The 20,690-nt window shown below is 39.1% G+C and overlaps 3 protein-coding genes across 7 annotated transcripts in view; 2 read left to right on the top strand and 1 right to left on the bottom strand.

Annotated features, from left to right (window-relative positions):
- LOC126382366 (lysosomal acid glucosylceramidase-like) overlaps nt 1-14,950 on the top strand; it is a 251,263-nt gene extending 236,313 nt beyond the window's left edge. For all 4 annotated transcript variants that reach the window (XM_050032184.1, XM_050032185.1, XM_050032182.1 and 1 more), the window contains exons 2-13: nt 4,804-4,879; nt 6,911-7,047; nt 8,053-8,203; nt 8,775-8,919; nt 9,999-10,155; nt 11,041-11,201; nt 11,697-11,820; nt 12,872-12,985; nt 13,391-13,535; nt 13,899-13,978; nt 14,419-14,699; nt 14,823-14,950. In XM_050032184.1, coding sequence (XP_049888141.1) covers nt 4,804-4,879; nt 6,911-7,047; nt 8,053-8,203; nt 8,775-8,919; nt 9,999-10,155; nt 11,041-11,201; nt 11,697-11,820; nt 12,872-12,985; nt 13,391-13,535; nt 13,899-13,978; nt 14,419-14,699; nt 14,823-14,928 — 1,677 coding nt within the window. In that variant the 3' untranslated portion in view covers nt 14,929-14,950. The remainder of the gene's footprint in view (nt 1-4,803; nt 4,880-6,910; nt 7,048-8,052; nt 8,204-8,774; nt 8,920-9,998; nt 10,156-11,040; nt 11,202-11,696; nt 11,821-12,871; nt 12,986-13,390; nt 13,536-13,898; nt 13,979-14,418; nt 14,700-14,822) is intronic.
- On the bottom strand, nt 14,946-17,581 carry LOC126382418 (mitochondrial inner membrane protease subunit 1). 2 transcript variants are annotated; one of them, XM_050032291.1, is made up of 2 exons: nt 17,447-17,581; nt 14,946-16,744 (listed from the first exon to the last, which is right to left on the bottom strand). In XM_050032291.1, exon 2 carries the CDS (start codon nt 16,727-16,729, stop codon nt 16,388-16,390), a length of 342 nt encoding a protein of 113 aa, XP_049888248.1. In that variant the 5' UTR covers nt 16,730-16,744; nt 17,447-17,581; the 3' UTR covers nt 14,946-16,387. The 2 variants fall into 2 exon arrangements, with proteins under 2 accessions (XP_049888248.1, XP_049888247.1); XM_050032290.1 differs by having other exon boundaries at nt 17,252-17,581.
- Nucleotides 17,582-20,065: 2,484 nt separating this feature from the next.
- LOC126382378 (zinc transporter 1-like) overlaps nt 20,066-20,690 on the top strand; it is a 70,415-nt gene continuing 69,790 nt past the window's right edge. The window contains exon 1 of the mRNA XM_050032213.1: nt 20,066-20,527. The gene's annotated coding sequence lies outside the window, so the exon portion shown is untranslated. The remainder of the gene's footprint in view (nt 20,528-20,690) is intronic.

The raw sequence follows: 20,690 nt of genomic DNA on the forward strand, positions 1-20,690 counted from the left end.
CTCACAACTTGTATAGCCGTTCGAATCCCGTACCGGCTAAACCATTGACATAGAATAAAAAATAATACTCCTATTAGTTTTACGTGCACTCCAAAGCGCAGTTTACTTTTTTTACCTACCCCCGTTTAAATGAAATTGTTGAAATGGAACGCAATCGCTTTTTAGTTCCTATGTTTCGTCACTTGTGGCGCTGTTGCTCTTCCCTCTCTTTTTGTGTTACCAAGCCGTTGTACATTTTTTCTGTTCTATTTCTTTATTTAATTATACACTGAAGAATATTATAATTATATCTTTTATTCACGCCATCCAAATCACAACATGGTAGCAGAGCGTGGTTGTGTCTGTCTGGATCCGAAAGCGTGAATAAACCGAAAATAGTTCGACAGAAAATTTTCAACCAAAAGTGAGGTTAGTGCGTGGACGCCGAGTATATATTGTAAAACTAGTGAGCAATACTAGCAGAAAGATGAGCTCAAATATGTTTAACCTGGAGAAATTGACCGGGCGTGAAAACTTCGCGACATGGAAGTTCAGTATGAAAACATATCTGGAGCACGAAAACTTATGGCAATGTGTGGAACCGAGTGCCGGCAAACCAGTTGACCCGACGCAGGACGTGAAAGCGAAGGCTAAAATGGTTTTACTACTGGACCCACAGAACTACGTTCACGTACAAGATTGTACAACGGCTAAAGAAGTGTGGGACAATCTACAAAAAGCATTTGATGATAATGGTTTGACAAGAAGGGTGGGCCTCCTTAAGGACTTAATCAACACCACATTAGAGTCAAGTCACAGCGTAGAAGATTACATTAGCAAAATAATGACGACCGCTCATAAACTTCGTAACATAAAGTTTGATGTCAATGACGAATGGCTTGGCACCCTGATGTTGGCTGGTCTCCCTGATGAATACAAGCCTATGATAATGGGGCTCGAGAGTTCCGGTACTACAATCAGCGCAGACTTGGTGAAGACTAAACTAATACAAGAAGTCACAAATAAGAGCACTGCATTGTATACAAACTCTAAGAATACAAAGAACAAGCCACAGTCATCAAAGCCAAAGGGACCCAGATGCTATAACTGCAACAAGTTTGGCCACTTTGCTAAGTTTTGTAGAAACCCAAAGAAACAACAGAACAAGGAACATGATAAAGGAGAAAGTTCTAGTTTTGTTGCAGCGTTTTCAGCCACTACCGGAGAAGCAACTAACAAATGGTACATTGATTCAGGTGCATCCATGCACATGTCGTGCAGGAGTGATTGGATGTACAATATCACCGAGCCATCAGTGAAAAACATTACAGTGGCTAATAAGGAGCCACTAGCTGTAAAGGGAGTTGGATGTGTCGATATACATCTAAACCGAGACCACAAAATTCAGGTAAAAAATGTTTTGTACGTACCTGGTTTAGCTGTCAATCTCCTTTCAGTCAGCACGATAGTTAAAAGTGGACACAAAGTCACATTTGGTGACCAGAGGTGTGAAATACATGATGCCCATGGGAAGTTCCTGTGCTCTGCGAAACTGCACAATAATCTGTACATCATGGACACAGATAATAATGAAAGAGCTCACCTGTCAGTAAATGATGTAAATTATGATGATACTTACCTTTGGCATCTCCGTATGGCCCATTTAAATGTTTCAGATGTAAAGAAGCTGCCTGCCTGTGCCGAGGGTGTGACTCTGACTCCGGAGAAAAGTGATGTCACCAGCTGTATCCATTGTCTAGAAGGTACACAGGCAAGGTTGCCGTTTAAAAATGTTGGTTCCAGAGCGACGAAGCCGTTAGAACTAATACATTCCGATTTATGCGGCCCAATGGAGAATGTATCATATGGAGGTATGAAGTATTTTATCACTTTCATAGATGACTTCACTCGTAAAGTTCATGTATACTTTATGAAAGATAAATTGAATGTGACAGAGACTTTTAAAGATTTTAAAATGAAAGTGGAGAATAAACATGAACATAAAATTAAAATCATTCGAACTGACAATGGCAAAGAATATTGTAACAGCAATTTTGAGAAATTCTTGTCTAATCATGGAATTGTTCATCAGACTTCTACCCCATACACCCCTCAGCACAATGGCATGGCAGAGAGAATGAACAGGACCCTAGTAGAGCGAGCAAGATGCATGTTGTTTTACGCAGGCTTGGACAAACGCATGTGGGCTGAAGCACTGTCAACTGCTGCATATATTGTGAATCGCTCCCCCACTAAAGCTTTGCAAGGTAAAACACCCTATGAGATGTGGTCAGGTAAGAAACCTAATTTGTCTCACATGAGAATATTTGGCTCTGTTAGTATGGTGTATGTGCCTAAGGAAAAACGCCAAAAATGGGATAAAAAATCTGCAAAAATGATACTTGTTGGCTACTGCGAAAATACAAAGGGTTACCGCTTAATGGATATGAAAACGCATAAAGTTGTAAAGAGCAGGGATGTTTCTTTTATTGAAGGAAATAAAGACATCAGTATACCAATGTCATGTAAAAATAATGTTCCAGTACACTTACCAGTTGAAGAGAGACAGTCAGCACCAGCAGTCAGCGTAAGTCCAGCACCAGCTGTCAGCGTCAGTCCAGCACCAGCTCACCAGGAGTCCGATACCACCTGTACCAGGGAGCAAGCACCAAGTCACTCTGAAGAATTAGCAACAGCTTCAGGTTCAAGTGAATATGAAACTGACACTGATGACCTTGAAGAGACTTACCGTCACCCTTATCAACTGAGACCGCGTGATAAGAGACACCAACCGCATTGTAGGCAATGTGATGATTCTGGAAATTGTTATTTATGTTTATCCGCTGACTTAACTGACCCACAGACAGTAGAGGAGGCTCTGTCATCCCCGCAAGCCGCGCACTGGAAGAGCGCTATGGATGCCGAATACAACTCCTTGATTAAGAATGAGACTTGGAGTTTAACAGAGCTCCCTACTGGGAAGAAGGCACTACCATGCAAGTGGGTATTTAAGACGAAAACAGACCAGAATGGCAATACTGTTCGTTATAAGGCTAGGCTTGTTATTAAAGGCTACGCGCAGATCAAGGGCACAGACTTTGAAGAGATATACTCACCTGTCGTAAGATACACTACCATACGTTACCTGTTTGCTCTAGCAGCTAAATATGGTCTCCAGATTGATCAGATGGATGCTGTGTCGGCGTTCCTTCAAGGCGAGATTGATAGAGACATTTATATGCTACAGCCAGATGAATATAAACAAGGATCTCAGGTATGTCTTTTACGCAAATCGATATATGGACTGAAACAAGCGAGCCGTCTATGGAATATCAAGCTGAATGATGTTTTGCATAAATTAGGAATGCAACGGTCAAAAACAGACCCCTGTGTCTATTACGATAAAGAGAAGAAGACTTTCATTGCTGTATATGTTGATGATTTGATTATGTTTACATCTGACAAGGCTACCAAAGATTGGTTGAAAGAAGAATTGAAACAACACTTTGAAATGAAAGACCTGGGAAAGGCAAGTCAGTGTGTTGGTATAAACATAACAAGAGAAGGAGATAAAGTAATGATTGATCAAGAAAAATATATTAAAGAAATATTAGTCAGATTTAGAATGTCAGAATGCAAACCTGTGAAGACTCCCATTGAAGTTGGCTTAAAGTTTAATGAAGACAAAGAGGAAGAAGTACTAGACTGCCCTTACCAGCAAGCTATCGGCAGCCTACTCTACTTGGCGCAAGGTACACGACCAGACATATCTTTTGCTGTCAATACATTAAGCCGCTTTAATAAAGAGTCTAAATCTGTGCATTGGAATGCAATTAAAAGGATTTTTAGATATCTTCAGGGCACAAAAGATATGAAGCTAATTTACACCAAAGATGGTAATGAAGATATAACAGGATACTGTGACGCAGATTGGGCGAGCGACGTCCGTGACCGTAAATCGTGCACGGGTTATACTTTTATGTTACAGGGTGGAGCTATATCCTGGCGCTCGCACAAGCAGCAGACTGTGGCGCTGTCCACGGCCGAGGCCGAATACATGGCCATGTCCTCCGCAGCACAAGAGGCGTTGTGGCTGCAGCAACTGCACGGCGAACTTCAGCAGCAGAGCAACCAGAACCCCCTTGTGATCTTCAGTGACAATCAGAGTGCCATAAGACTGTCTACTAGTGACTGTTACCTACCTAGATCTAAGCATATAGACATTCGTTACCATTTTCTGAAGGATCATGTAAATAATTTAAAGATAAAGTTTTGTTACATTAGTGGTGATAAGATGATAGCTGATTCTCTTACTAAAGGTACTAGTGCAGATAAACATTTGTATTGTGTTACGAAAATGGGCTTGCGTTCCAGGGGTGGGTGTTGAAATGGAACGCAATCGCTTTTTAGTTCCTATGTTTCGTCACTTGTGGCGCTGTTGCTCTTCCCTCTCTTTTTGTGTTACCAAGCCGTTGTACATTTTTTCTGTTCTATTTCTTTATTTAATTATACACTGAAGAATATTATAATTATATCTTTTATTCACGCCATCCAAATCACAACAGAAATGTAGGTAGGTGTTTAATCCACAAAAAAAAAGTTTTCGTCTCGAGCTCCTCCGTGCTTCGGAAGGCACGTTAAGCCGTTGGTCCCAGCTGCATTAGCAGTCATTAATAACCATCAATCCGCACTGGGCCCGCGTGATGGTTTATACCCGATCTCCCTATCCATCCTTAGGGAAGGCCCGTGACCCAGCAGTGGGGACGTTAATGGGCTGATGATGATGATGAGGTGTTTAATCCGATGTTTTTGTTTTGATTTTAGATGGCTCTAGCGAAACAGCTGGCATGGACATGGATATTAGCGATAACATTTACCTTTACTTCCTTAACAAGGACTGGTAAGTTTTAAAAAATCTTTTTCTCTCGTGTGAATTGTAAATGTGAACCGTACTCATCAACTCTGGTGTCAGGGTTACTATTGAGCTAAACGCCCCTGACATGGCTCATAGGGACTACATAGGCCTAGCATATATAGGTATAAAATACAGAGTGTTAGTGACATCGTAACGAAAACTTTGAGGGATGATTCTGAGTTGATATGAAGTGGAATTTTCCCTCGCAAAAGTATGTAAGTAATTGAAAATAATTGAAAAAACACTAAAATTTTCATGAATTTTCCGACAGGGAATTCCCCTTGATATTAACTCAGAATCATGGTCTGAATCATCCCCTTAGTATTCGTTACGATGTCGCTAACACCCTGTATATTCAATTCCACTTGATATCAACTCAGAATCATGGTCTGAATCATCCCTCAAAGTTTTCGTTACGATGTCACTAACACCTATATATAGCAAACTAATTTTGTACAGCGCGATCCAAATACAGCTCCTATCGATACCGTCTCACAAAGTATTTTTACATACTTACACTTTTTTTCATACCCCACCCCACTGGGAATCGAACAAAGGACTTCAGACTCGTAAGCCTAACGTTCAACCACTGGACCACCGAGGCCATTCACTCAACCATTATCAACTCAATGGCCCCGATTCCTGCAGACACCGCCTAATTTTATTTAAAGTTATATCCGTCATTTTCATATCCGTCGAAAAGGAAAGGGACGGATGATTCACAGCTCTTAATTTTAGGAAGAATGAGTGAATGAATGAATAACCCGGGCGAATCAAAAGGTACGTCGCTGGTATGCAATCCGTTTGACGTGATGTCTACTTAACTGTGTCGGGTTATTGACGGATGTAAAATTTTTAGACGGTTGGTTTAGATTTGTGCTTAAAATTGACGTGTGTTCCATAAATTTTATGCTTGTCGATTACCCGTCCCTTTCCTTTTCGGCGGATAAGAAAATGACAGATATAACTTAAAATAAAATTAGATGGTATTTACAGGAATTAGCACCAATATCGAATTTATAATCCTGTGTTGTCTTCCACTTAGTAGAATAGAATAGAATAACTTTATTCCCAAAACAGTGCAGTACAATAGTAGAGAAGATAAAGATAAGTATACAAATCAAAAATACACTGCCAGGGAAAAGGGACTGACTCAGCATGTTGTTGCGAAGGATAGTAGAAATGCCACTCTTAGCAACACTGATATTCTGCCAGTACCTAAGTTACGCTTATAAATACTTTTTTTTTTTTTTTTTTTATTTAACCAAAAAAAAATGTACATATAAATGGAATAATGCAGACATACCAATAAACCGTCTTGGGTTTGTCCTGGCATGCCATACTTTGAACTATCGTGCCAACAAAAAGTGTCGGGATTTACTTACAATAAATAAGCAAATATAATTATGAAGAAAATATATGAATTAAGGGATTACGAAAAATATGAAAGTATTAGTCAAAGGTAGATAGATAGTATGCCAAGGGGTTAAAGTATACATAATAGATACGACAAATAAACAGATGTGTAAAATAAAAGCCACAGATAAACAGATAACGAGAGAGATTCATAAACAATATATGACAAGTAGGTGTGTATAACATAATTATGAAATAAGTATAAAGTTCAGTTACCGACGTTTTAGTACCACACACAACATACATAAACAGCCTATATACGTCCCACTGCTGGGCACAGGCCTCCCCTCAATCAACCGGAGGTCGTATGGAGCATACTCCACCACGCTGCTCCAATGTGGGTTAGTGGAAGTGTTTTTACGGCTAATAGCCGGGACCAACGGCTTAACGTGCCCTCCGAAGCACGGAATCATCTTACTTTTTCGGACAATCAGGTGATTCAAGCCTGAAAAGTCCTTACCAAACAAAGGACAGTCTCACGAAGTGATTTCGACAATGTCCCCATCGGGACTAACCCACTTAGTATCTACTTAGTTCTTTATGCGTTGACCTCTGACTACCCGTGTTTCATGAGCTTTTAAAAATGTGTTTGTCTTCCAGAGGACCTACCGTGTCGCGAGCGCAATGTAGGCATCGAGGGTCGCTCGGTAGTGTGCGTGTGTGACGCAAACTATTGCGACACTATCACCCGCGTGGTGCCGGATCCTGGCACCTTCGTTATTTACACCACCAGCAGTGTAAGTTGATACTGCACAAGACATAAAATCGTATCCGAAGGCATGCTAAAACAAAACCAGCCGGGTGCGCGCGACGCGAATTATATCGAGCGCTTCGACCAATAAACGATACGAATGCTATCCTATATAATGCTATGCTATATATAGAATAAGGCTTCGACATAATTCGCGCCGCGCGCGGCACGGTTGCCGTGCAGAGCCTACAGGTATGTTCAAAGCTCAATCATATGACAAGACGTAAGTGTTACCACTGTGTTACCATTAAATTAGTATCTCCAACATTCCAAGGACGTAAATTATATTATTGAAAATGAAGTCATTTACTGACTAATGTATTTATTTACTATTACTTGTCAACTTAATTGTAAGTATTTTTTTTACTAAAAGTTCAAAATTAACTTGCAAAGTAATTTAAAAACATTGGTCGTCGGTAATTTATTTTTTACGAAATGGCAACGCAGGGTGGGATGACGTCAGCTGGGCTAACCTTGAAAGGCTAGCTGTTACTTTTGAGCATACCTGGCTTTTTTTTGCCCAACGGTATACCTATTAAGGCAAAGTCACAGCTAAACTTATTTCGTGGCTTGTGAGTCATCAACAATAGACCCCAGTTACTTTTGGTATTCGTCCCAAGATGAAATTAAATCGCACGCATTAACCTGCAGACCTAACACATGAATACAGTACAATTAAGCCATTTTATTGCTCTAAAGCAATTTCGTCCAGGAATCAACCATAAGTAAACTTGGCTTCTCTTTCTTTGTTGTAATCTGGTACTTAATAATCAATTCTCGTGATAAAAAATTCGCCACAATTTGTCTCATTAATATACTTAATAGCAACATGATTTTGTAGATTGCTTAGGGTGCCTTGAACTTTTGATGTTTATATGAACTCTACAGTAACTAGTTAATGCTTCATACAGTACATTTAATCCACTCAAAGAATTCCACCATCTTTAGTATAAAAAAAACAACAGAACAATAAAAAATGCTCCATTTACAGGCAGGCCAGCGATTCGCGAAGAGTTTCGGTGTGATACAGACAGATCCAGATCCTGAACCAGAACCAGAAGATACTGAAGAAGATGGCGATGATGGGGGCGATGATGGCAGTGAAGGGGATACAGATGATGTAGTTGTAAATGATGAAGAGGGTTGGTATTCGTATATTGTCGTCTTATAGTGAAAACCACGAGAGCGTCTTCTTGAATAATCACATTCTGATGTGATCTTCTTCAACAAAACCTCGATTTATTTGAATTTCGTACTTGATTAATTAGCTGTCACTGCTGTCGCTGTATTTGGCTGGATCATAGTGTACAGAAGACATAAACTTTGTTAGGCAATTGGACAGGCGGTTACGGCAGAATGGAGGTGACCCCCGCGCCGAAACGTACCCAGTGCAGCACATTTCGCTGATAATCCAGCGCGGAAAAGCCGCCAGCCGCCGCTTCTTGAAGACCTACCTGTTAAGGTGAACATGTATTTTGAAATGTTGACATGTATAACATTGTATTAGATGTAATTAATTGAGACAACAAATTTTAACCTGGATTGATTAAAACTAGCGTGTCTGTTAACAAAAATTAGATCCGATTGTAATTATTCAAAAAGGCGCTTGCACCATTAGACCAAGGTGGTGTAAATGCTAACGTTTCGTGCGTCTGTTAGGATTCCACTCATGTGGACGCGCTATACGAAGAATGACCGAATGATTGTCCTCAGAAACCGCAGCGCCTCGCAACGTATCACTCAGGATCTACACCAACAGGCGGTTCCAGTACGTGGAAGGGTTCGGTGGCTCGGTGACCGACGCCGCTTCCCTCAACTGGAGAGACCTCTCTGACGGCGCGCAGGCTAAGATGATCGAGTGAGTTGTTCAAATCAAATCAAATCAATTTATTTGCGAGAACACATACAAAACAAAAAGGTGGTAAAATTATTCAAATAACAATGTTGTGATGTGTTCGGCCTGCATGCGGGCGTAAAAATAAATATACATAAAAAAAATAAAGAAATGGTACATTGAAAAGAAAATTATTGAAAATTATACTTATAATTAAAAAATTACAAAGTCTAATTATGTTTAAAATATTCCTTTAAATTATAATAACATTTGTTCATAAGCCATTTCGTTAGGTCAATTTTGAATTGTTTCCAGTCAGTATTTTCAATTCATTTGGCAGATTATTATATAATTCAATGCACATATTTGATGCATTTCTTTTATGCATGTTGGTTGGAGTTTGTGGTTGATGTAGTTTACATTCATAAAATCACACTCGTAATCTCTTGAGGTGAGCAGAGTCTTGTAGCCACAGTGAATACGAAGTCTTCATCTGAAGACTTATCTTGAAGACTTATAGATCATATCCATCTGGATATGATGAAGTTAATGGTGCTAAGGGATCAGACTATGGTTATGTTAGAAAGAACACAATCCATCTGACGGATTTTACGACATACCCGGGAAGATAAGCAGCTAAACGTGTTCTATGTGTTTTATTCGCTCCCATTCCAGCATCAGAAGCTTAGACTGTCGATTTGTAGAATTTAATAAATGGAAAATGCTACATCGTGAAGACCAAGACCTGTGGGGTAAAAAGGCCACATCAAAGCATTTAAAAAGCAACATTGCAATTGGACATTTGCGCATATGAAAGTAGCAGTGCACACAAAACTCAAATACCAATATTGCTTTTTAGATGAATGGATTCGATGTGGCCTTTTCATGTAATATAATATGTAATGTATCCGTTGGTCCCGGTTACTGCTTACCGATGTAAGAATGTAGTCGTTACATGAGCCATGTCAGGGGCCTTTGGCGGCTCAATAATAACCGACACCAGGGTTGACGAGCCTGGTAATCCACCTCACAACCCACATGATAAGAAAAAGGTAATATATTTTTTGCTCTCTTCTTTGTATGGTTCTGTTCTTTCCATCCAGGACCTACTTCGGTGAAAAGGGTATAGAATACAACATGATCCGCATCCCCATAGCTGGTTGTGACTTCTCCACGCATCCGTACACGTACAACGAGTATCCCTGGGGAGACGCCGCGCTAAGCAACTTCTCGTTGGCTCCCGAAGACTTGTTTTATAAGGTTGGTGAAACTGAAGGTCTTACTGTTAATGGCGTTGTTAAAGTTGGGATCACGATCCGGAGGTTCTGAGCACGAAATTCGGCTTGGGGCGCTAAACCACTGAATATGACTGTAGGTAGATAGGCATACCATTGCATACCATTGGACGGCCGACCACGGCCCACATTCGCACTAGGATCTAACCTGTATTGCGGAAGCAGAAGCGCGACAGGCTACCAATACCGTACCAAGCACGTATTCCTGCTGATATGCCCAAGATTCAATTAAGTATAGTCATACGTAGATAAATTATTGATGTCACGTGGGATCCAGGTTTGCTCCCTGTTAGATGGGAATTGATATTTGGATCACATTATGTATACAATTATGCTGTTACCTACATTGTTTCTCTTTATTTTCATCAGAACAATAATGAGTGGAAGATGTAATTGTGCCTGGGGGTACTTACTAAAAAGGTCACATTTATACCCAAAAACAAAGATAAAAGATGCATCATGTCTCTTATCCATGAAATTAGGTTAAACGAAGAAAAATTGTACAGCGCCATCTATATTATTTTTGAGGAACGTAGCCTGGAAAGACCCTCATTGACACCACAATAATCTGGAACTAGCTTGTCTTTTGCGAGGTTTTGATCACAAAAACCATGCAACCGCAAGCGGATAACATCCGTTGGGAATGACCCCAAAAATCACATATGAATGTGATTCACAAAATTTAATCTGGAACTAATCTTGTCTTTTGCGAGGTTTTGATCACACAAACCGTGCAACCGCAAGCGGATAACATCCGTTGGGAATGACCCAAAAAATCACATACGAATGTGATTCTTCAAAACGACTATACATCTCTGCCTACTCCAGTTTATGTTATGTTTGATGACAGTTGCCTATGATCAGGCGGGCCCTCAGAGTGTCAACTGACGAGATCAAGATAACCGCAAGCGCCTGGTCTCCTCCGATCTGGATGAAGACCAACGAGAGGATCACCGGGTTCGGCCAACTGCGGCCGCAATACTACCAGGCCTTTGCTGACTATCATTTGCGGTAGGTACCATTTGCTCTCACTAAATAGTTCGATTCATTATTCATCAGTTCGACTTTCGAACTAGTTTACTAGATAGGACCTCACTTCATATAAAACACCTCGTTTTACACAGACACTACACATTGACGTTATCGTACACGCGCATCTGTTTGTGTGACGGCTGACGCCCTTACGATTGAAGACCGGGGCGGGGGGATGTCAGCCGCTGGTGGGGAGCGGAGAGTTGCCGTTCTATGCGTTGTATTATTCTTTAATCTATGCTAATGGGTGAGAATTATAGTAGCACCGATTCAGAATAGGTCGTACTTACCTACTAAATAAACCTTTTGTGTGTGTGACAAAATCTTTATAGAAAAAATAAAACCTTCTAATTAATAAATGTAAAAACTTAAACTTTAAACTTCTAGGGGTCTGTGGTGTGAAACTCATATATGTAACCTACTAACTTGTACACCATCACAGTATGCAAATTTGAACGAATATTAACTTCACAGGTTCATCGAGGAATACAACAAAGCGAACGTAAAGATCTGGGCCATCACGACAACCAACGAACCGATTAACGGAATTGTTCCTCTGGCGCCCTTCAACTCGCTAGGGTGGTTGCCTTCGCAAATGGTAAGTAAACCGAGGTTGAGTACATTCATAAATTCACTTTTTTTACTTTATTACAATCAAGATGTGGCGGACCCAACTAGTTGGCCAGCTAGTTCCGCCCACATGCAACACATGGCGCCACCATTCAATAATGCAACCTGAAACGCGCTATTGAAAGTTTACACAGCGAATACAACATCCACTACGCTTCAAAGGGATCGTCGATCCCTAGTCGCACCACTAACTTGTGGCTAGCGGGGTGCTATGCTCAGTTCGGTACCCCGATTCCATCCTATGGCGGCAGCCCACCTTCGCCGCCAAAAAGTCAATGAGACCTTGCCGATTCATCGCCAACTGCGCCGGTAGCTATTTTCTTTTTTTTGGCGTGAGTTAGAGTTGTAGATTTACCGCAATGGCAAGAACTACTTGACCGAACAGATGAGGAGCGCTAAGGACTCTCACCCGGTACAGTTTAAGATAACAGGCCTGAGGATGCCCAGTTGAGCGCGAACTTCGGCTGAGGGCGTCGTCTGGGAGTATTTTTTTTTGTGGACGATAGTCGATAGACTAGCATAGAATTCTACTAATTTATTATTAAGGATGGGATTAAGTATATTTGAAATAATTAATCGACCCTAGTGGCTTTATAGCGATAAACGCTAAATTAGGAAAATCGTCGACCACGCCGGCGGGGCCGGTACTTATCAGGGTTTTGAAGACAGTGTTTGTTGTCGCGAGCTGATTGGCCGCCTCTATGGTAAGAACGTCGGCATTGGGGTTATTGTGGTTAGTGATTATTAAGAAGATTATGATTGCATGGGATTAACTGTCTGGGAACTGACAAACTACTTACTAGGTAAATCGTATAACAATGTTTTATGTTTCTTAAAGAACGTCTAGGGCTGTGTCAAGGCTTTTCTTGCAGCTCTTTTCCCTGGCTATAGAAGTTGTGAGAAGCTGCAGTAGTTTTAGGTGGACGAGACGTTCGTCGTGTAAAAATTGACGATTCAAAGTGTAACTATGTTACCTACTAAATAAAGTTATTTTTAAATTTGAATTCTTTTGTTCACAGGCTAGGTGGGTTGCCAACAACCTAGGGCCCACGATAAGGAACTCCCAATTCAACAACACTCTCATCTTAGGAATAGATGATCAGCGTTACCTGCTTCACTATTATTTGGAAGGGGTAAGTTTCTAACATACATACATACATAAACTCACGCCCGTAATCCCTAATGGGGTGGGCAGAGCCACAAGTAATCAAAGACAACTTGCAGCCACTGTTGATACGAAGTCCAAAGATGGATATGATGAACCTTATGGTGATAAGGGGTAAGTTTCTAACAACCTGTCTTTAAGGTCGTTGAACAACCTCATCAACCTTGGCGCCAAAGTTCCGTATTATTGAGGATTCTGATAAGGTTGTTGTGTTTGGTGTGTTGAGATCAATGATCAACCTTGAGCCATGCCAGGGGCTTTTAGCGGATCAATAACAAACCCGACACTAAGGTTTGTCAAGTCCACGATAGAAGGACGTATATTATTTGAGAATAGAATTATAAAGTATACTTAATGGAATATTTATTGGCAGATGCGCAGAGAAGACCCCAGGGCGGTCGACTATCTGGACGGCATAGCGATCCACTACTACGGCAACTTCTTCCACCCTCGCATACTGACCAACATTCAGAGGAGAGTTCCCGGCAAGATCCTGCTCTCTACAGAAGCATGTGAAGGTATGATTTCATTAACCGTGGTAGACTTACATCCTGTATTCTAAGAACTCGAATCTTCCTCGACTTCGTCCTTCACCGCAAATCGAACCCAGCGCCTCAGGGTCCGGAAGTCGCTTTTTTCGTTAGAGTCCTAGTAAATCATCTGATTCTCCGAATAATAAGATGGTTCGGTGCTTGAAAAGGCACGTTAAGCAGTCGTTACCACATGTGCCATATCAAGGGCCTCTGACCTCTGGCTCAATAGTAACGCTGACACCAGAATTGACGATGTCAGTGATTGACCTTAAAACCCTCATGAAAGAAGCTTAAGTCCATTTTGTGGGCTTGTTTTTTAGTTACTAACCTGAAATCCCATATTTTCAGGTGCCATGCCTTGGCACGCAAACCGGTTAGAAATTGGGTCGTGGGCACGAGCTCGCAGATATGCTAGATATATAATGCAGGTGAGTGTGATTGATACTTGGGTTTCCATTGAAGCGGGGAAGAGAGCCTCTCTGTCGCCCCTTTCTCGCGACTACCTACTCCACTCTTTGTCAAAAGCTCAAAAGCAACCGAATTATTTCTCCAACGCTTCTCTACATGGTTTCCACCAAAGCGGAGAGGACGAGCGGAGCCAAGCGAAGGAATTGACCAGCTACAACGTTCCGATGAGCGAGAGAGAAAATGCTGTCACTTTCCTTCACAGTGACTCTCCACTCTTTCTCAAAAGCATCCACATCGTTTCTCTAACATACTGCCTCTGTATAAGCTTCTTTTGACCTGTGACTATTGTGTTCTTCGCATTATTTCTTTAGCTGATGCCCTATTTTGGTGCATTCCGTAAATATGACCAGCCCATTTTCATTTGGGTTTGCAGTCTTCTTTAAGTATGATAATTTTCCAGGACCTGAACAACTACGTGGTAGGTTGGATCGACTGGAACCTATGTCTGTCCCCGACTGGCGGGCCCAACTGGGCTAACAACTTCGTCGACTCTCCTATCCTCGTGTTCAAGGATCAAGACGAGTTCATCAAGCAGCCAATGTTCTATGCCATGGGACACTTCTCCAAGTTCATCCCAAGAGGCTCCAGAAGGATCAGAATGGCCAGGAGGAGCCTGGCGACTGTCCAGAATGTTGCCTTCCTGAATCCGTCTGGGAATATCGTTGTTGTCGTTCAGAATACGTAAGTATTTTCTGGTTTTTACGCAGTCATGTCGTAAAAACCGACAAAAGGACTAAAGCTCTAGTGCATCTAATGTGAAAACTTTAATATGTGTATGACTGACTGCAATTTTCTTATTTTCAGAGCCACAAATGAGCGCAATGTCCGAATTAGAATAAGCAATACGAGATTTGTTGAATTCACAATGGAGCCTCTATCTATTAAGTCTATTGAAATCAATCATAATTAGAATAAAAAGCGTTTATGTAAAACTAACGTCTTTTATTTACAAACAATAACATGTAAATTCTATTTAGAACTTAAAACTTTTGTAACAGCACTAAGTAGTTTTATATTAACGTAAAATTGTATAATTATGCAGAACATTTTGTACAATAATAAACTCATATATTTAGGTATCACCTCGCAAGACTATAGATTAATATTAGGGACAGGTATAGTGCCTTTGGAAAGTTCTACAAATCTGTCTTGTTCACTAGTTCTATTCAAATATTTTGTTTACAATATAAACTCTTAATACTTATTACAAAACAAGACTAAAAGATAAACTGCGTTTAAAATGTAGTCCGTGTCTCGAAAGAAGTCCCGCGGCCGCAGTGCAACTGTCGCAGATTCTGCAGTCAGATAGAATTACTATGATTTTTCAATTAGTTTCATTAAAATATGTCGACTTCTTTCGTAGCGCTGATTATTATTTTAACGCTTTCACGGGCAGACCGTGAAATGACGTTCCGATTCCAAGGTGTCATACTACCTATTATGAACCATCAATGACCCATGGTCCCTGCCCGTGAAAGGGTTAAACCTACTTTATCTTTAGTCTTCATTTTGTAATAACACTAAGTTCCCAACTAGTCTCCGTCCCTAGAAAGTAGAAAGACAGGGGTTTGAAATTAAATGTACCACTCATGGGCGGATCCAGGGGGGGGGGATAGGTTGTCTGCAACCTGGGGCCTGTTTAATAAAACTTACAATTGTAAATTACAATGACAATTTGATGTACATTGCGGACTGTGTGGTCACGAATATTTTGCAGTTTCATATTAGCTACGTAATGAACACCAAATTGTCGTTGTAATTTACAATTGTAAGTTTTATTAAACAGGCCCCTGGTGACATCCCCCCACCTCACCTGTCATAAAAGCTGGATCCACTCCTGGTACCACTTCCAAGAAGTCTCACAAACTCTGGAAGTATAAATGAATCACCTCGACAATTTCAATGCTTCACAAAAGATGTTCTAGAGTAATTACATAAAATCATCTCTTTTCATTACTGAAAAATGTTATGTACAAACATAAGTAGCAATATATGCCTTCTATGTTAGACATAGGAGTCAATTAGGGCAACCACAAACTTAATCTTAATTTGACAGGACTAAAACTGTCTGCATCTCTTTCTTGCACATAATGTAAGTGAAGGACCGCTCGCTAATTTAAGAATTGTCAAATTAGGTTAAGTTTGTGTGCCCCGAATAAGCACCATAGTATTTACTAGCAATACTTGTCTAAAAATCCAAGCTCAATGTTGTGAGACTACATAATTTTAACAACATATTAAAATTTTAACAAAACATAATTTTAGTTTGCCAGCTCTTAAATTAGAGAAGTCCTTCACTTATAATATGTGCAAGAAAGAAATACAGATAGTTTTAGTCCTGTCAAAAAATAATAAAGGTAATGACATAATCAATATTCAGTCAATGAAGTGATTTTATCTAATGGCCACACTCTGCACACTACCCTACTCCTAATTAAACCCTGTGGCACAGGACCATACACCCTAGAATCCGCTGAATTGCCTGAATTGTCACCTTCTAACCACACATGACCTCTAGGAACAATTTTCGCTCGTCTCGGGAAGTGAGACTTTATGCTATCACCAGGTAAGCCCACAATTCTTTTGCAGATATTCTGTTTAGGGTTTGTCGGGCTCCTCGCAATGACAATGTCTCCTCGTCTGAGTGTTTGGAGTCTTGGGGATATGTGTTCTGTTAATAATATGTTGTTGCTTTCTAGGGTAGGCTCCATCGATGGACCGGAACACTGGAACAGTTAAAGTAAAAAAAATATATAAGCAAAGAGTTTTGTTCATCAATCTTGTCTTAAAAGCCAATAGATGTTTTCAGGTCTACTAGCTGTTAAATTTAGAGGAGTATTATGACTTAGTCACGAATTACAATCTAGAACCATCTAATTAACTTTTCTATCAAGTATATATCAGGCATAACATACCTAACATGAGTTTCCAAGATACATCTACTACAAAATGAACTAACCCATGTTACACCGAGCTTTCTGTGACCAACGTGATAGGTACATGGGCATCTATGTTATAATTGTGTAAAATACACTAAAGGTAAATTAATAACTCATTGGTGCAAGTCCAGTATCGGTATGTGGAACCGAACCAGCGTTTCCCGTTTGAAGCAAGCCGGTGACACACAGGACAACAGTGACTATAGCGCAGGTATATAAGGCATGCATAAGTGCATCTTGTGTTATTAAAGTGATTGAACCTGAATGTTTGACATTTGTTAACTAGGTACTTACCATCACAAAATCTCCAATATATTCAAACGTACAGTGGGTGACACATGCATATTGTACTACATAGCCCATAAAACCGCATGTTTTACCAACAAACTTAATGAAACCCATTTTTATGTAACTTTTTCTTTAGCATGCTAGGTTAGCTTTATCACTTTTTCAAATTAAATTATCTAGCCTACAAGAAAAATCGTTAACCTTGGTGAATATTACTCATTTAAATATTGGAAAAAATACTAATTTATCTACTTTTGAGCAAAAACACAAAAACTTTCTGTCGACGACTCGACGACATTGCTGAAATTATTTATAAATGTGTAAAATTTTGAACTATGATGTACAATGCATTACCCAAATAGGCTGTATTTGAAATAATGTTTGAAAAGCCCGCAATGGATTTGGACTTTCAAGTTCATTGACTGTCAAAATTTGACATTAGAAATGACAACTGATGGTTGGCAGCATTGGAATAACTAGTAGGAAAGTATGGTAAAGTAACTATTATATCTAGATAGCACTAGCAATTTTCTCTAAAACTAGCAACTAATTGCCCTTTGAAAGACCTTTTTATGAAAAAGTAAAATTAGTGTTGTCAATTTATAAAATCGATGAATTGTTTAAGATTTGTTTAAATCGACTCACAAGCAAAATATAAAATAAATAATTAAATAATAATAATAATATCTTTATTTCGTACCATTAAAGCCTTAAATATATGACAGGGAGTGAATGGAAAGATTAAAAGTAATCTGTATTTTAATCTAAAAAAATAAAAGTAAACGAAAGTATCTGTAAAGACTTTTTTGTTTGTACCTATTTAATACTTTATTTGTATTATTTTTGTATTCCAAAGAGCAACCAAAAAACAAAATATATTATAATAAAGCATTTGCATAGTTCACGTGTGCCGCAGTACCGATAAAATATTTATTTTTTAATTTTCTGTTTAACCATGTGTGATACTTATTTTACTTATCTCGAAAAAATACTCGTACTAAACTTTTTATCACACACAACAATTTCTTTATTGACAAGCAAATCGATTCAACATAACGATAACGCAAATCGATTATGACAACGAATAACACTAACCACTCTACAGTCGTTGGTAATTATAGCTACCGATTCCAAATTCACCTCAGGAGTCGATGGTAGCTATACTTACCAATAGTCGGGGTTCCGTTAGGGTGACCAATTTTATGGATTAACTAGTTTTACAAGCTAGTATAGATTATAAAATTATACTAGTATTGTGTACTATAAAAATCCTTACTAGGTGGTATTTGCATCTCTTCCCTATGAGTTGGTAACATTAAAAAAACAACTGTCGAAGTCAGACGAGTGTTGGTCGAGTCTACTGTCAATTACTGTGTTTGCGATTGAGTGTTTTAGACAAGAAATATGCCGTAAGTATATAAAATATATTATTTTTATTGATTAGCATACATCTTGAATATATCCTCTACCGTTTTCTACAAAAACCTGAACATTTAAGCCATGATTTTGTTCCAAAAACATTAAGAGAAAAATATCGTATCAAAAAAAACGTCTCTTGACACTAAAATGGAGGCAAATTACGGAATATTACACGACGCATTATATTTTATAATGTTTTAAATATACCACGTTACTTATTAGTTACTCGTGGAAACACATTATTTACCGAAATAAACAATTATTTCAGCAGATGCCCAGGATATTGATTACAGGGTACACCAAATTTGGTCAACTTTCATCATGGTAACTAAACCTACCATCGACTTATCTGGGTTTAAGGGTTCGTACAAACGGAGCGCTAGCGTTATTTTAACTTCAGTTCTAAACAATGACTTTTTTTTCAGAGATGCTATAGTTCAGCTATAGAGAGGACACAGAGAGTAATTACAAAAAAAAAACGAATTACTAAACTGCCAGTAGATGTCCGACAGGAGCTTACGGACAGAAAGCGGCAGGCGCAATTAGATTTAGCAATAAGGCCGCCTTTTGTCTCTAGTGTCTCGATTTATTTGTTTGGTACGTCATTTTGTGCAATCAAGTATATTGTATTGCAAGACTGTAATTTTAAATTCTAATAAAAAATATATACTTTTAAGGTCCGAATGTTAAGTGCTTGGTAAAAAATGTAAATAAAACAAGCATTCAATTATAAATTGGTTTTAGTTCATATTAATAAACCTTAATTTTTCTACTGGTTTTCTTTAATTCCTGAAATCACACACACAAAATGTCTATGTTAATCTTACCCGTTATTGGTAACCATAGTTACCATCGACTTAAAAAGGCAGAAACGCTCAGTGCGAACAGAAACTTAGCGAGGGCGGCCATCTTGGTAAGAATACGGTGTTACAAATAAGTCGTGACCAGGTGTTATATTTATATTTCTTGTGTTTAAACTAAATAACATTAAAATATAATTTGAATACTAGTAAAAAGTGTAAGAAATGCGCTTTCAAATAAAAATTATTACAGTCCCTAGAACATGATACTTTACATGCTATTAACAGGCATGGCTGGGATAACTGAAAAAATGAGCGGATTCTGTCAATTCTAATTGGATTTGAGATAGATTTTATAATGTGATCTTTTTTATTTTTATCTAATTAGAATCATTGCACATCTGGCTTGCTGTTTCTGAATTTTCTTTATTATAGCCACAGTAGTTTTTGAGTTACAAGCCTATTTATAACACGCCACGATATCGCCCACCGAACGCCGCGCAAGTTCGAAATGCCTGGACTGTTGAGGCTAGATTTGCTAGTGCGCCTGGACTGTCAAGTGGTTTGAAATGAATGAATTTTTGACAGTTAGTTATATGTGTGGAGCTCAGCCAGCTCGGACAGATTGAGATAAAATTTATTTCGTGTGTTATTATAAAGTGAATAATTCCGTAACATCGCGCTTTCGAACACAGTTACCCTTTACTCTTCGGTTACAGTACAAAATTCGGTGTGCAGATTGTAGTTAGTGCTTCCATAACATCCGATCAGCTTTCACGCGAGAATTTCTTCTCTCACCAATTTATTGTTTTACTGAGTTCTCCGAACAAAAGGCGTAAAGGATTTGTTTTCAAATTGCGCACCAGTGTTAAATGTTTACCTTTCAACTCTTGGAGTTGTTCTATGTTTACGCCTGGCTAGAATTTTGAATCGATATTGTATAGGGGCATTAGCCTATTGTTGTGATATGATTGTGCATATTTGTCGTACCAACTGACACATGGACTAATGGATATTTGCTGATACGGGGGTTAAAGAGAATTGGCATTTGTTAAAACCGCATGTAAGTACTTATTTGTAAATATAGCTTAAGGTAATAAGTGCTAGAATGACCATGGTGTTTTCAATTTGGTAGCTATACTAGGCTTTAGATGGTCGTACAATTCTTTAAAATTATTTCCCTAATCATATTATTATTTGTTGAATGACACCATTATTCCCATGTA

The sequence above is a fragment of the Pectinophora gossypiella genome, chromosome 4 (assembly GCF_024362695.1).
Source record: "Pectinophora gossypiella chromosome 4, ilPecGoss1.1, whole genome shotgun sequence".
Taxonomy (NCBI): domain Eukaryota; kingdom Metazoa; phylum Arthropoda; class Insecta; order Lepidoptera; family Gelechiidae; genus Pectinophora; species Pectinophora gossypiella.

Coding starts and splice junctions, on each gene's coding strand:
- LOC126382418 (XM_050032290.1), bottom strand. CDS start 17,359: ATGGGTTTCATTAAGTTTGTTGGTAAAACATGCGGTTTTATGGGCTAT. Junction 16,745..17,251: donor ATATTGGAGATTTTGTGATG/GTAAGTACCTAG, acceptor TAACTGTTCCAG/TGTTCCGGTCCATCGATGGA.